The 15,329-nt window shown below is 36.6% G+C and overlaps 1 protein-coding gene across 3 annotated transcripts in view; it reads right to left on the reverse strand.

Moving 5' to 3' along the window:
• Positions 1 to 15,329, reverse strand: part of CEP350 (centrosomal protein 350) — a 154,375-nt gene that overhangs the window by 50,020 nt on the left and 89,026 nt on the right. For all 3 annotated transcript variants that reach the window (XM_045982217.1, XM_045982218.1, XM_045982216.1), the window contains exons 23-27: positions 14,518 to 14,714; positions 13,735 to 13,919; positions 13,152 to 13,239; positions 4,859 to 5,005; positions 1,658 to 1,815 (exon numbers count right to left, since the gene is read on the reverse strand). In XM_045982217.1, coding sequence (XP_045838173.1) covers positions 1,658 to 1,815; positions 4,859 to 5,005; positions 13,152 to 13,239; positions 13,735 to 13,919; positions 14,518 to 14,714 — 775 coding nt within the window. The remainder of the gene's footprint in view (positions 1 to 1,657; positions 1,816 to 4,858; positions 5,006 to 13,151; positions 13,240 to 13,734; positions 13,920 to 14,517; positions 14,715 to 15,329) is intronic.

Genomic DNA, 15,329 nt, shown 5'->3' on the forward strand with positions numbered 1-15,329 from the left:
TCAAGTGAGTTATAAAAATTCACAAGAGACTATTCTGAATTCAAACATCCATGAAGCAAAACAGTATGCGTATACAGACTATGGGGAAATTTTATCAGGAAAGGAAGAAAGCATCTTTAGTCTACATTTCAATAAATTCCTATATGAAAAAGCCTTATTTAGTTTATCCCATGAAATCATCCAAAAGGAATATTTACATGCTTATAAATATTTGGTTCTGCCCCCTTATATTTTAAAAATTTGTATTTATTCTTTAAAACTTATTTTCATAACCAATTTAGGTATTTTAAAGTCAGGAAATGCAATTTAACTAAGCAATGAAGGGCTAATATATAACACTGTACCTATAGTAAGTAAGGCCTGATTTACAACTGCTTGACTGCTCAGAAACTAATTAAACCATAGGTTAATGCTCATAAATATAGAGCATTATTAAATATGGTGATGTGTGACAAAGGATATCAAGCTACAACTGGGGTAAAACTGTTAACAAAATAAAATAGCAGTCAACAAAAAATTTTAATGGTTTTCTAGGGGCGCCTGGGTGGCTCAGTCATTAAGTGTCTGCCTTCGGCTCAGGTCATGATCCCAGGGTCCTGGGATCGAGCCCCGTATCCAGCTCCCGGTTCAGCAGAAAACCTACCCTCTTCCACTCCCACTCCCCTACTTGTTTTCCCTCTCTTGCTGTGTCTCTCTCTGTCGAATAAATAAGTAAAATCTTCAAAAAATGTTTTTTAATTTAAAAATTTTTTTCATTAAATTTTTCATTAACATATAATGTATTATTTGCCCCAGGTACAGGTCTGTGACTCATCAGGCTTACGCATTTCACAGCACTCACCACAGCATATACCCCCACCCCCAATTTTTTAATGGGTCTTTCATAGTTAAAGAAGGTAGTGGTTATAAAATCAAGGATAGGGTTCACGAGCAGATACTTCACAAGCATTTTCAATAAAATGTATACTCAGAAGAGTAAACTGCCACATAAATGTAACTTTATATGGTCAACATTGACATACAACTGAGCTACATTTAAGTAGAAGTAGTTTTCTTTAAAGGAGCCTCTAAAAAAATAATACTTAGAAATGTTTTAGAAGAATGGCTGGCCACCAAATCTAACATCCTAGGAGAATTTCAGTTTTTCTGGTTTCAAATGAGCAATCTGATCTCGGAAGCTAAGCAGGGTCGGGCCTGGATGGGAGACACAACTACTTATAGATTAAAACTTCTATTTGACCTAAGACTGAGAGTGGTCAGAGAGCCACAAGATGATATCTCAGGATATACCATTAATTGTTTCCCCAAGTCAGTAAACATATTCTCAGATTTCAGAGAAGGTATGAATTTCACACTTACTTTAGCTTTTAATAAAAGAAAGATGGAAACATTGTCTTGGGTATATGTGCCATTACTATGTTGGTTTTTGAAGTAAGAAACCTAACTGTATTACAAACAAGAAAATTTGTTTTATAATAAGTGTTTTATAATAAGATCTATAGTTAACTGACTTCCAGGTTGATTTAACAATTCTGCTAAAATGCTACTGAATTCATAAAATATTATATTGTATCAGTCTAATCTAATGAAGTACATTAAAAATATTTGTTGCTATCATTTTCAACATGAACAGGAGATATTTATTAAAAAAAATTACTTTTCATCCATGCGGCTTCTCATTTTTTTCAATTTCTGCATAATGCTGCTAGTTTCACTGCTGGAAATTGAAATGGGGGAAGGACTACGGGTCTCCAAGTCAGTTGGGCCAGGACTGGTTGCCTTATTATCCTTTGTATCATCATCACTATGAGAGTCCTGCAAATAAAAGAGGGTAAAATTTTATAATTTTACTGGAATTTAAGATCTCAAAATAACTTTAAACATTGTTGTTTCAAAATTAAGTTTATCTTCAAGACCATATTTGTAAAATAGCTGCAATTAAGGAATTACTTAAAAGATAAAATTATATCACACATTTAAAAATGGCTAAAATACAGATTTTGTTAAATATATATTACATATATTTTTATATAATCACAAAGTTATCATTTCTTTTTTTATTTTATTTATTTGAGAGAGAGAGAACACAAGCAGGGGGTGGGGAGTACAGGGAGTGGGGGAAGCAGACTCCCTGCTGAGCAGGGAGCCTGACTCAGGGCTTGATCCCAGGATGCCAGGATCACCACCCAAGCCAAAGGCAGACACTTAACTGACTGAGCCACCCAGGTGCCCCCTCAAAGTATAATTTGTTTAAAAGATTGAAAAAAAATTAAAAAATCTTCTGCTACTAGCAATCTACTATTTGACTATCCTAATTTCTTTTAAATTGAACCACTCAAAAGGAATATAAACACCATACACACACACACACACACACGTACAGATACAAGAATGAAGGGAACACATAAGCTTATTTAAATAATACTGAAGGATGGATCTTTTTCTTTCCAATTCTAATGGGGAAAATAGTATTTTCTCAAGTTAAAAGGTTTATAATGAAAACATCCAGAACTATTGGTTTAATTGCTATATTATTTCTCATGAGCAAAAAATAACATTAAATGCTTAATGTTACTGCTTAACATTAATGCTTGTCTTTCCCACAAATAGTCATTTAGTCTCATAACTTTTCAGGAAGATGAGTAGGGACAATCATGACCATTTTTATTTTGTGAACAATACACATAGCAGAGGTCTTCTCCTTCCCCTTCTACCTCCCAAATGATTCAATCCTAAAGGCATTAGCTGGAACAGAGCAAGGGAGGGGTCCATGCAAAGGCAGAGGTGGACAAGGGGACCAAAAGAGGTGTGTTCCCACTAGAGTGAGATGAAGAGGGCATCTAGTACAGGAGGGTTATTATTCAAGGGGAACAATGAGGATGTCCGCAGGGGAGTGGTTCTACATGGCATGTCACAAGTCCAAACAGAGTGAGGTGGCATTCCCAGAGAGTACAGAAAGGGTAAGGAGAGTACCGAAAAAGGGAAAGGAGATGGTGGAATAGCTTGATTTGGGAATCAGAAACCAGGGGTGGTGAGGATATCCACATGAGGAAAGGGGTGGCAGTGGTTATGGGAGATGGGTTACACAGAAGAATGATCAAATCATTATCTATATTAAGGGAGATGTTAACCAGTTGTCTATCAGAGAAGGAAGTTTCAAAAAAGAGAAAACGAGAGGGTGGGGGAATGGGGTAACTGGGTAACCAGCATTAAGGAGGGCACATGGTCTGATGAGCACTGGGTGTTATACACAACTAGCGAATCACTGAACACTAAATAAAAAACTAATGATGTACTATATGTTTGCTAATTGAACTTAAAAAAAAAGGAGAGAAAACTAGAATGGAACTTATGGAACTTATGGATTGGAACGGAAGGATGGGTATGAACTCATTATATTACATACTGTATGTATATGTACATATAGAAATAAACATACATGCAAAATGAATTTTTTATTACATCTACATAAACATATATATTGTCTACATTTGTTGCTCTTAGGAGGACCAAAAACCTAAGAGTAATGAGCATGCTTAGCACCTGATCTTGGTTTCTGAATAACTTTCCTCCTTAGAGAACAGCTGATTCCAAGTTTGGGGCAGGGAAGGTAGAAGATGACCCTGAGATGTCTTGTTGCAGAAAACATGGAAATGCCTCAAAGACTGACGGAGACATGTCAAAAGCGCACAGAAACTTGAAAAGGCTCCTAATGGTCTGACTTGGGACAAAGAGAGCACCAAAAAAATTATAGTAACAGATTTAACACTAAATAAAACAGGAATCTATAAGTCCATACGAATATAAATAAAAGAATAAGTTTAATGAAGAATAGAAACTTACATATATAGTCCCAAAATAACTCATGCAAAATAATTATTATTTACAAAGGGAAAGAAAGTAACTTTATAGTGAAGTCTGACAGTCACCACCTTAATCAAGTGATCAAATCAACATCATCAGTAATGGGATAAATCAAAATAGGGCACCACCTGACTGAATGCATCATGTCCGTGATATTCCAGCTAAAGATGCACAATCTGAACCTAATTATGAGGAAATATCAGACAAATCCAAGTTGACAAACATTCTACAAAATAACTGGCATGCAATCTTCCAAAGTATCAAGATCATGAGAGTCAAGTAACTTTTCCAGACTGAAGGAGACTAGAGAGATGTGAGAACTAATGCAATACGTGATTGTGAACTTACCTTCTGATAAAAGCACATTATTGTGACAACTGGAGAACTGTCACACTCTCAACTCAGGAAGATAGAGTTCTTTGTACAGTGTTGGAAATTTTCTATAAATTTGAGATTGTTTCAAAATTTAAGTTGTATTTTAAAAATCAAGGCAGAAAATGCCATGATTTATTTAACTATACAACTATGCAGTGTGGGTTCTCTAACACTACCCTGACACTTTACAGTGTCTCAGAATAGATCTAAATTTTGCTTTTATCTGAATACCTCCTTTGACTCTTATATCATTATATTAATACTGTATAGCTAAAATTAAATAACAAAAGCAAGAACAGTCTCTCTCATTAATTATCAGGAATATATCTGGATTGACAAGCAAGAACAAGGCTCTCTGTCCCAAATGAGTTCATAAATGGAAAATATTTTTTCAACTATTATATGAACTATGTATCCCTTTCAAAACTTGAATATTCTGTGGGGGAAAAAAAAAACTCTCACTATACATGAAGGCACATACATAGAACTTTATTCTAGTTCACCTATCAACGATCACAGTCCTGGGATGAACATACCCATCAGATGAGAAAGTGAGGCAGAATTAGGCATTAGTAAGCAACATGAGGCAGAAAACGAATAGTAATTTTGTGTCATTTACCAATTTATTCTCTCCTGCCGACTTTAACTTCTCCTGTAACTTTATGGTGGTCTGTCGGATCCTTTCTATCTCCTCCTGCTGTTTCAGAATCAGTTGTCTTTCCTTCCGAGCTGCCTTATTGGCTTCTTGAAGACGTTTAATTTCTGCCTAAGGTTTAAAGAATTAGGAGAGTGGCTGAGATCTGGAGGATACAAGTTCCAAGGTAGCATTTTAAGAAAGCCCAATCATCACATACATCAAAAATAAAAAATAAAGTATTCAAAATAAAATAGTATCGAAAAATTCTGAAGTACTGAAGGAGAAAAAGTCTCATAACCCCAACATGTTAAAATAATTTAACATGATCCCTTAATTTAAATAATTATAATTACAACAGACTGATAATTTTCTATCCCCTTTTTAAACTTAAGATACTTCATATTTTTCACATTTTTCCATAGTGCTACTTGGTCTTTACACTTATTTAATAGTTGCATAACAAGTAGTTAATGTAACAATTATTACTGGTTAGATGAACAAATCAAAGAGGATAAACCCTATTATGGCCTTTAAAATCACTTAAAGATTGCTTTAAAAATAGAATGGTCTCCACCAGAAACATTTAAGACTATACTGCACCAAAGTCTCTCCACACAGGGTATTGCTAAGTTTTCTGTAACTTATTAAGCAAAAGATGATATACTTCACAGTTAATAATTGTTAAAATGTAAGAGTCTGTCCTTTTTTCCATAAATTTATTTTAATCTGTGTTCCTGTCAATAATGTAAGCTTAAGAAAGACAGTAAAAATTAGCGACTTATATTTTAGTCATGTTTGATTTTTGTAAACTATTTGAAAATGCAAAGAAGTGCATAAAAATACCTAATTTCTAAAATTTCATACTAGTACAACAATTGTTAATACTCTGTCATATTTTATCCTAGTTTTTATTTTGTGAAGAAATAAAACATTACAGATAAAACCAGTACAACAATCTCACGTCCTCAGAGGTAATCACTACCATGGCATATATCCTTCCAGCACATTCTTTTAAAATTCTTCTACAGTTATTTGTACTTAACCTACAAAAAACACACTATTTGGTTCCTATGTTTTTAAGTATTTTATAAATAATATCACACACATATATTTTCAACCTTGCCTTATTTACTGGGCATTGCTTTTGATACCTGTGTTGACTGACATCTAACTGCTGCATAACATTAGAGGCATGTAATATTTCATGTATCCAATACCCCTATGTGAGGATAAAGTTGTTGTTCATTATTCCAAACAATGCTACAACGAACAACCTTATAGGTTTTGTCTTGGCACCTGTATGAGTTTCTCTAGAGCAGCAGTTCTTGAAGAGTGGACCATGGATACTAGAGGATTCCCAAGGTCCTTTCAGGGGATTCTCAGAGTCAAATAATCTTTATAATACTAAGACACTATTTGCCTTCGTTCACCCTCTCATGAGAATACAATGGCATTGTATGCTTTTAAAGAAAATAACTATCTTCCCCAAAAAATTAGTATTTAATTTTTGCAAATCTATTGTCTGGCTTGATTTTTTGAAACATCATGCATCAGTCATTTGGAAAATGTCGATTCACTGAGGTATGCAGATCTTCCAAATGTTGACATATTTCATTATACAGTATAAAAAAATCACACTTTCACATCACCAGAGATGTCAAAAGAAAAGTTCTTTAGCTTTAGGTGTTGGACAGAAATTTTCCAAAATTCTGACTTGAAAGTCTGAATTTTGTCACTGGCAACAAATACTGTTACAGCTGTTTTCTATAAAGTAACAGGGACAATTTGTTCATTTTTTGAGAAAATGACTGTCAAGTATACGAATCTGAATAGTTTGTCTCCGAGTAATTCTTTCAAGGAAAAATGATATTCCATGAAAAAAAATGGTTAGGTCAGCTTGCAACTCAACTGCACAAATGCCTTTCCTTGAGTTAATCACGGTCCTCTGGTTTTCTGGCAAAAGTGCCTATTTGTGGACTTCCTATGTCATGCAGAGTATGACAATGAAAGTACTCAAAGGTCAACACTCAGCAAAATTAGTAAATTTTACTACTTATCAAGACATTCTTCAGTGAAACTAGTGCTTTTTGTTTGTTTCACTGCATGTGGCACTGAAAAATATGATGATTACTAGTATAGTTTGGGGCCACTGCCCTGATTTGTACTAAGGCACTGGCAGTTTTACCCACCATTGTTTTTTTGTTTTTGTTTTTTTATTTTGTTTATTCATTTGACAGAGATCAAAAGTAGGCAGAGATGCAGGCAGAGAGAGAGGAAAGCAGGCTCCCTGCTGAGCAGAGCCCCATGCTGGACTTGATCCCAGGACCCTGAGATCATGACCTGAGCTGAAGGCAGAGGCTTAACCCATTGAGCCACCCAGGTGCCCCCCCACCATTGTTTTTGTACCACTTAGTACAAATGTTGAACATGAAAAGGGCAAATTCATATCCCACTATTATGAAAACAGTTTTGACCTTCGTGACCCCAGAGCTCCACAAAGCACATTTTGGAAAAGCTGCTATTAGTTTAGGCCTGAGTTTCTGAACCAAATTAATGTATAAATCCACCCAATCCAAGCACAGAAAAGAAACTGTTTCAAGGGGATTCTTGAGGAAAGATGTTTGCTTTTCTTTTCAGAATAAGCTATGAGGTTATACAAACTGTTCACTTTAAAACGGTTAGGATTTAAATGGATTAATACACTATACTGGATTATACTTTAAAACAGTTATTTTATGTTATGTGAATTTTATTTCAAAAAAACAAAAAAAGAATACGACATAGGAAAGTATGTTCTCTCTTGTTTTGGATACAGCTGTGCAAAGACATGTGGCCAAAGTGGTTATAGAATCTCACTACCAGTCAAAATAATTCTTATGATACAACTGCAGTAAATATCTTAGTACATATATCCTTCCACGCTGGTGCTTTTATTTATTTATTTTTTTTTTAAAAGATTTATTTATTTATTTATGACAGAGAGAGAGATCACAAGTAGGCAGAGAGGCAGGCAGAGAGAGGGGAAGGAAGCAGGCTCCCTGCTGAGCAGAGAGCCCGATGCGGGGCTAGATCCCAGGACCCTGAGATCATGACCTGAGCCGAAGGCAGCGGCTTAACCACTGAGCCACCCAGGCGCCCCTAAATAAATGTGCAGAAACCACTCTGATCTAACTGTCTACCCCTGGGAAGTGACCCTATCTGCACATTTATTTAAAAAAATGTTCTGAAGTACTATAGGGTATCTGGGTGGCTTGGTTGGTTGGGTGGCCAACTCTTGATTTTGACTCAGGTCATGATCTCAGTGTCCTGGGATCGAGCCCCACATTAGACTCTGCTCAACAGGGAGCCTCCTTGAGGAGTCTCTCTCTCTCTCTCTCTCCTTACACTGTCCCCTCCCCAGCTGACATGCTCGTTCATTCTCTCTCTAAAATAAATAAATCTTTAAAAATAATTTACGAGAATGGTATCATACTGTATCTTGCTTTTTTATAAAAACCAGTATTACGATTTTTGATAAAGATCTACTGCTATAACTATTCAATACGGTAGTCACAGCTCCAAATAGCCATTTAAATTAAAAGTAAATAAAATTAAAATTTCAGTTTCTCAGTTGCACTAGCCACGTTTTAAGTATCAAAAACTATATGCGGGGGCGCCTGGGTGGCTCAGTGGGTTAAAGCCTCTGCCTTTCGCTTGGGTCATGATCCCAGGGTCCTGGGATCGAGCCCCGCGTCGGGCTCTCTGCTTGGCGGGGAGCCTGCTTCCTCCTCTCTCTCTCTGCCTGCCTCTCTCCCTACTTGTGATCTCTGTCTGTCGGGTGGCTCAGTGGGTTAAAGCCTCTGCCTTTCGCTTGGGTCATGATCCCAGGGTCCTGGGATCGAGCCCCGCGTCGGGCTCTCTGCTTGGCGGGGAGCCTGCTTCCTCCTCTCTCTCTCTGCCTGCCTCTCTCCCTACTTGTGATCTCTGTCTGTCAAATAAATAAATAAAATCTTAAAAAAAAAAAACAAAACTATATGCGACTCGTAGCTACCGTATTGGGACAGCAAAAATACAGAACGTTAATAATTTCAGAAATCTCTGTTGAACAGTGCTGATATGTAATGCATTCATTTCCTGCAGTATTGTACTTGCTTGTAGGAATATGCTTTGTTTTATCTAGTCTCTTAATGAAAGGATTAAAATGTTTCCATTTTCCCCTGTGTATGTGTGAGAACTTCTCAACTATATACCAAGACACAGAACTGCAGACTCACAGACTGTATGTGTTGTCAACATGACCAGATACAGTCAAACTGCTCCAAAGTGGTTACACCAGTCACCACTCCTACAGGCACACAGACCTTAGGTGACAAAACCGGAGACTTAAAAGGCTTCTGACTCAGTCTCCCCCTCAAACCATTTGCCTGTTCTTAAGCAGCACAGACAAAAGGCTAAGGACTACGTACCAAAAACCTCTCAGCAGCAAAGGAGAAATCCCCACAGTCTTTCATGCTGGTTTACCTGGCTTTCAACTGCAATTCCTGGAAGATTACAACCTAGGGTCGATGAGAAGCAGGAGGAGACTGAGGCCTACCAACTCTGCAACCCAACACTAATCCAGCTTAGTTCCTGAATGGATTTAAGTGAACGACTGAGCACTCTAACAGCACAGCAGAAGAAAAAAACAAGTTCTCTCTGGGGGGAGATATCATCTGGAGCCTCTGCAGTTATTTATACAGTAGCCAGCATTTAATAAAAAATTACTCTTAAGAGATTCTTTTTTTTTTTTTTTTAAGATTTTATTTATTTGTTTGACAGAGATCACAAGCAGGTAGAGAGGCAGGCAGAGAGAGAGAGGGGGAAGCAGGCTCCCTGCTGAGCAGAGAGTCTGATGTGGGGCTCGATCCCAGGACCCTGGGATCATGACCTGAGCTGAAGGCAGAGGCTTTAACCCACTGAGCCAGCCAGGCGCCCAATCTTAAGAGATTCTTAATAATAGAGAACAAACTAAGGGTTGATGGAGGGAGGTGGGTGGGGGCAGGCTAGATGGGTGATAGCTATGAAGGAGGGCACTGTGCTGAGCATTGGGGGTTGTTATACGTAAGTGATGAATCACTGTTCTCCTGAAACCAATACTGCACTGTATGCTACTAACCAGAATTTAAATTTAAAAAATGAAAAAAAAAACTATTAGACATGCAAAGAAAAAGAATCATATGATAACAGAAAATACAGAGAGAAAATAGGAGCAAACACACAGATGTCCAAATATCTAGTTAGCAGACAAGAAAGCTAAAATGACTATGAATAATGTGATCAAAAAATACGGGAAAAAACAGAGGGGTGCCTGGGTGGCTCAGTGGGTTAAAGCCTCTGCCTTCAGCTCAGGTCATGATCCCAGGGTCCTGGGATCGAGCCCCACATCAGACTCTCTGCTCAGCAGGGAGCCTGCTTCCCCCTCTCTCTCTCTGCCTGCCTCTCCACCTGCTTGTGATCTCTGTCTGTCAAATAAATAAATAAAAATCTTTAAAAAAAAAAAAACAGAAATACTGAAGAAAAGGTAAACAGAAATTTAAAATCTATAAAAAAGATGGAGTGCCTAGGTGGCTCAGTCAGTTAACTGTCCAGACACTTGGATTCGGCTCAGGTCAGATCCTGAGATCAAGCTCCAAGTTAGGCTCCACGCTCAGTGCAGTCTGCTCGAGATTTTCTCTCTTCATCTCCCTCTGCCCCTCCCCCCAACTCTCACGCTCTCTAAAAATAAAATCTTTTAAAAAACTATCAAAAAGAAGAAAAGAGATATTATAGAACAACAAAAAAAAAACACATTAAGAACTCATTGGATAACAAGATACATGACAGAGCAGAATATACAACTAATGAATTTGAAAACAGATCAACAGAAACTCTCTAAATTGAGAGCATGTGGGGGTTTTGTTTGTTTGTTTCTAGAGAGTGATATAAAACCAAAACAGAGCAGAAGAGAGATATGGTATATGGTCAGAAGGTCTAACATATTCCTACTTGGAGTTTCTGAAGAAAAGCAGAGAGAGAGTGAGGCACAACACATGAAGAGATCATTTTCAAAAACTTAAATACAACAAACAACAAATTCAAGATGCTTAGTAAATCCTAACAGTATGAGTAGAAAAGAAATCACACCTAAGTGCATCTGAAAAAAAATCTATGACAAATTTTTAAAAATCTTAAAACAGCCTTCATAAAAATTAAGACAACCGACCTCTCCATAAAAACCCTGGAAACTAGTAGACAATGGAAAATATCTTTAAAAATGCTGAAACAAAATCATTCTATTCCTAATAAAAATATCTTTCAGGGGACAGTTGGGTGGCTCAGTTGGTTAAGCCTCTGCCTTCAGGTCAGGTCATGATCTCAGGGTCCTGGGATCGAGCCCTGTATAGGGCTCTCTGCTCAGCAGGGAACCTGCCTGCCTCTCTGCCTACTAGTGGTCTCTCTAATACATAAATAAAATCTTTTTTAAAAATCTTCCAAAAATGAAGGTAAAACAAGTAAACTTTCAAAATAACAAAAACTAAATGTGCTATCAGCAATCATGCGGTAAAATATTAGATCCGTCAAAATCCAAAGGTTTGTGCTTCAAAGCACACTATCAAGAAAAGTGAAAACATGGGGTGCCTGGGTGGCTCAGTGAGGTAAACATGGGACTCTTAATTTTGGCTCAGGTTATGATATCAGGGTCATGAGATCAAGCACCATATTGGGCTCCACAACGGACACAGAGCCTGTTTAAGATTCTGCCTTCCCTCCCCACTCCCATCCCCCCACCAGCCCCTCTTTGCTCACCTTCTCTTTAAATAAATAAATAAATAAATAAGAAAGTGAAAACACAACCACACAGAATGAGAGAAAATACTGGTAAATCTATAAATCTAGCTTTTATTTTACTTTACACAAAGAAAGCTATTATAATGTAAAAAGTTACTTATTTTAACTAAGAAATTTTTAAGTTATTTTGAAACCAATTTTCCTGGATTAAAAAGACATAACTTCTTTGAAAAAATTCCAAATTTCTATTTTATTTTTTAAAAATTATTTTGAGAGTGAGAGAGGAGAGAGAAGGGCAGAGGTCAAGGGAGAGAATCACAAGCAAACTCTGCACTGCACGTGGAGTGGAGCCAGATGTGGGGCTGGATGTCACATCCCTGAGATCATGAACTGAGCCAAAATCAAGAGTCAGATGTTTGACCAACTAAACAACCCAGGTGCCCCCCAAATTCCCAAATGTTTAAAGTTCATACAGTCAGTGATGTTTCCCTGGGGTGAAGTATATTAAAACAAAACAGAACAAAACTGGTTGAGCAATAATCCAATCTATAACTTAAATGATTTTACTCCCATAGATCATCCAACATAGGGGTCAGTAGCTTGCATGAGATAATAAAGGAAAAGAAATCTAGAATCCACTGAATACTTCCTAGGCACTGTGAAAACATTTTACATGTTACCTCATTTTAATCCTCAAAACCACCATATGAAGTAATATCTTACTCCTACAGGTGAGGAAATTAAGTCTCAGAGAGTTACTTAAACTTGACCATTACATTACACAGCTGCAAGTGACAAAGCTAGAATTTCGGTAACAGCTAACATTCACTGACCATTTATCACTGTGCCAAAATCTACTGTAAATTTATTATACGTATTAACTAATTTATTCTTTCCAAAAACTCGACAAAGTATGTTATCATTATTATCCTCGGTTTAGAGAGAAACTGAGGCACAGAGAAATCAGGTAACTTGTCCAAGGTGATGAAACTAATAATTGGTAGATTTAGAATTTTAACCCTGGCAATCTGACTCTGGAGCTTGAATTCTTCACCACTAAACCATGCTTCCTCTTCCAGATTCCAACTTGAGGTGTTTGAGTTCACCCAGCCAAAATATTCATCAATTTGTAATGAGTATGTCCCGAAAATCTATTTGGGAAAAATACTGACTAAAAAATTAATCCAAAGAGACTCATTTACAAATCACTTAATTTTTTAAATATGCATTTCAAACACTATTTAACAAAGGAAGGCAGGTTCGACTCTACATTGCATTAAGTTAGTAGTGACACAAAATTAGAAATATAGCAGACAACCAAGAAAGCAATCTCTGTAACTACTGTGGTATAGGCAAAGACAATGGCAAATATCACATAAATCACACTTAAGGTGATAATAAGAAAAATAGGTCAGGCAAAATAATAGATTCCACCATCTAACTTGCCTTAGGAGAAATTCTCTTAAAGACTGTTTTTCTTCTAACATACCTTCTCTTGCTGCAACCTTAAAAGCAAACCACGCTGTTTCTTCCGAAGTGGGGGCATTTTATCATCTTCTCCTTTGTCTCGTAGATGTCTGCAAATATTTCACATTGAGACAAAGAGTTGATTAAATTTCTATTATAATGTCAAGAATTCTCTACCACTGAAAAGTCTCTGAAACAATTTAACATTTTCAAACATGGAAAACATGCAGCAAAGCCTACCCCATCAAATATTTTATTGCACATATAATATATGCAAACGCTAGACTGTGTCCTTTGAAGATACAATTGCTTTGAGAAATTTACAACACGGTAAAGGAATTAAGTATAAATAGTAATATGAGAGTCAGGTGATAAAAGAGAAATGCAAAGAGAATGTTATGAGAAGGAGGTCTGAACAGCAACAGGATTCAAAGACGACTGCCATATTTCTAGGTTGAGAAACTGGATTGGTGGGAAAAAAAAAAGAAACGGGATTGGTCAAATCAAATTAAATGAAGAAACAAAAACAGCTTTAAAGACAAAGCATTTCCTTGGATAGAAGAAGAAATTGGAAAGCGAAAACTATGTTCACTGAAACAACTTACTTTTTCTGATGCTCTAGCCAGGCTAATTCAGCCTTAGTTTTCTCCTTCAAGGCCTTCTCACGGAGACGCAAGAGTGAAGACTGGTGAGCCGCCCTCATTTCCTCTTCTTTCATATACTGTCGAACCATCTCCATAGTAAATTTAGAAAAACTATCTTGTCCTCCTGAGAATGGCATGCTCAGCTCCTAAAATGGAGATTTTATTTCAAGTTTATCATTACCTAAGCCTTTGGAACTTAATATTATTAAGAGAGGCATGTACTTATAAAAATAAGCTATGTATATAAAAAGGGTGCTGACCATGTCAGAGAACTCGCTTCAAAAAAGGCACATCAGAGGGAGTAACACTCATCAGCTAATTTATTCAGCCAATGAAGTTTTAACAAACAACTACATAAGCCAGGTACTGTCCCAGGGGTATAAAGCTGGGTAAGAACTGTCCCTGTTGTCCAAAAGGCTAACAATTTAGCAAGATGATACAGACTTTTAAAATGGAATAAAATGTTCTAAGAGTGAAGCAAATGAAACACTAGAGACATAACACTGGCTCTAATCCTCAAAGGTCTTCTAAATTACTCCAAGGAGTAAGTCTATGTTCTACTTTGTAAGGAAAGCAAAGCCAGATTCTACAGCAAAAATTAGTATAGCTATAAAATTGCTATCTTAGGAAAATCATTCTGGTAGATGACACCCGAGTTCAAGTACAAAATGTATGGTCATATCTTTGAGAGAAGATATCCACAGCTATTTAGGAAGTAATCTCCACAGGTAAACTGAAGCACACCTTGGCAGAAGACAGTGTTGTCTTTTCTGGAGAGGTTTCATCATCAGAATCATCATGATGGCCTCTCTTCTTTTCCATGTTAAACCTGCGATGACTCTCAGAAGGTAGTAAAGACCGAAATGATTTTTCTTCTATTTCATCTTCTGTCATAGATTCATCGAATTTCAGGGAATATTCTGTTGCAATAGAAGTAGAATCTAAAAGAATTTGGAACAAGTAGATTTTATCATTATAATGGTTTTCAGTAAGTATTCAATTAATAGCCCTTGCTGTCTCATTATGGGACAAGCTAATAAATTCAGATAATTGATGGCTAACAATTAACAGGCATGGCAATAAAAATTCACTGAACTATCTAAAAATATGAGTACAAGATATATGGTAAAAGTGTAATACACTATATATAAACAGCTCTAACAAACCAATTAGAAAACTAATAATCCTATAGAAAAATGAGAAACAGTCATGATCAAACGCATCACAAAGAGAATATGGTCAAAATAAAGTAAAAAAAAAAAGTTTAACATTATTAGCAAAGAAATGCATATTAAAATTTTTTGAGAATTCATCAATACCACGGTAATTTAAAACATGATGGCTCTTGTGTGCCTTTGACATGCACTCCTCACCTCCAATCCTTTTCTGATTTGGACAGCCTTACCTTCCAGTACTATAAGACATTCCAGGTTCATTTTGTATTTTCCCTGTCCAGTCCTAGAATCAGTCATTTCTCCAAAGAGTTCTCATCTAATTTCTTTCATTAGAGAGTATTTAGAAACCACAATTATGGATACTGGTTTTTTTTTGTGTTT

Source organism: Meles meles, chromosome 17, assembly GCF_922984935.1.
Source record: "Meles meles chromosome 17, mMelMel3.1 paternal haplotype, whole genome shotgun sequence".
Taxonomy (NCBI): Eukaryota; Metazoa; Chordata; class Mammalia; order Carnivora; family Mustelidae; genus Meles; species Meles meles.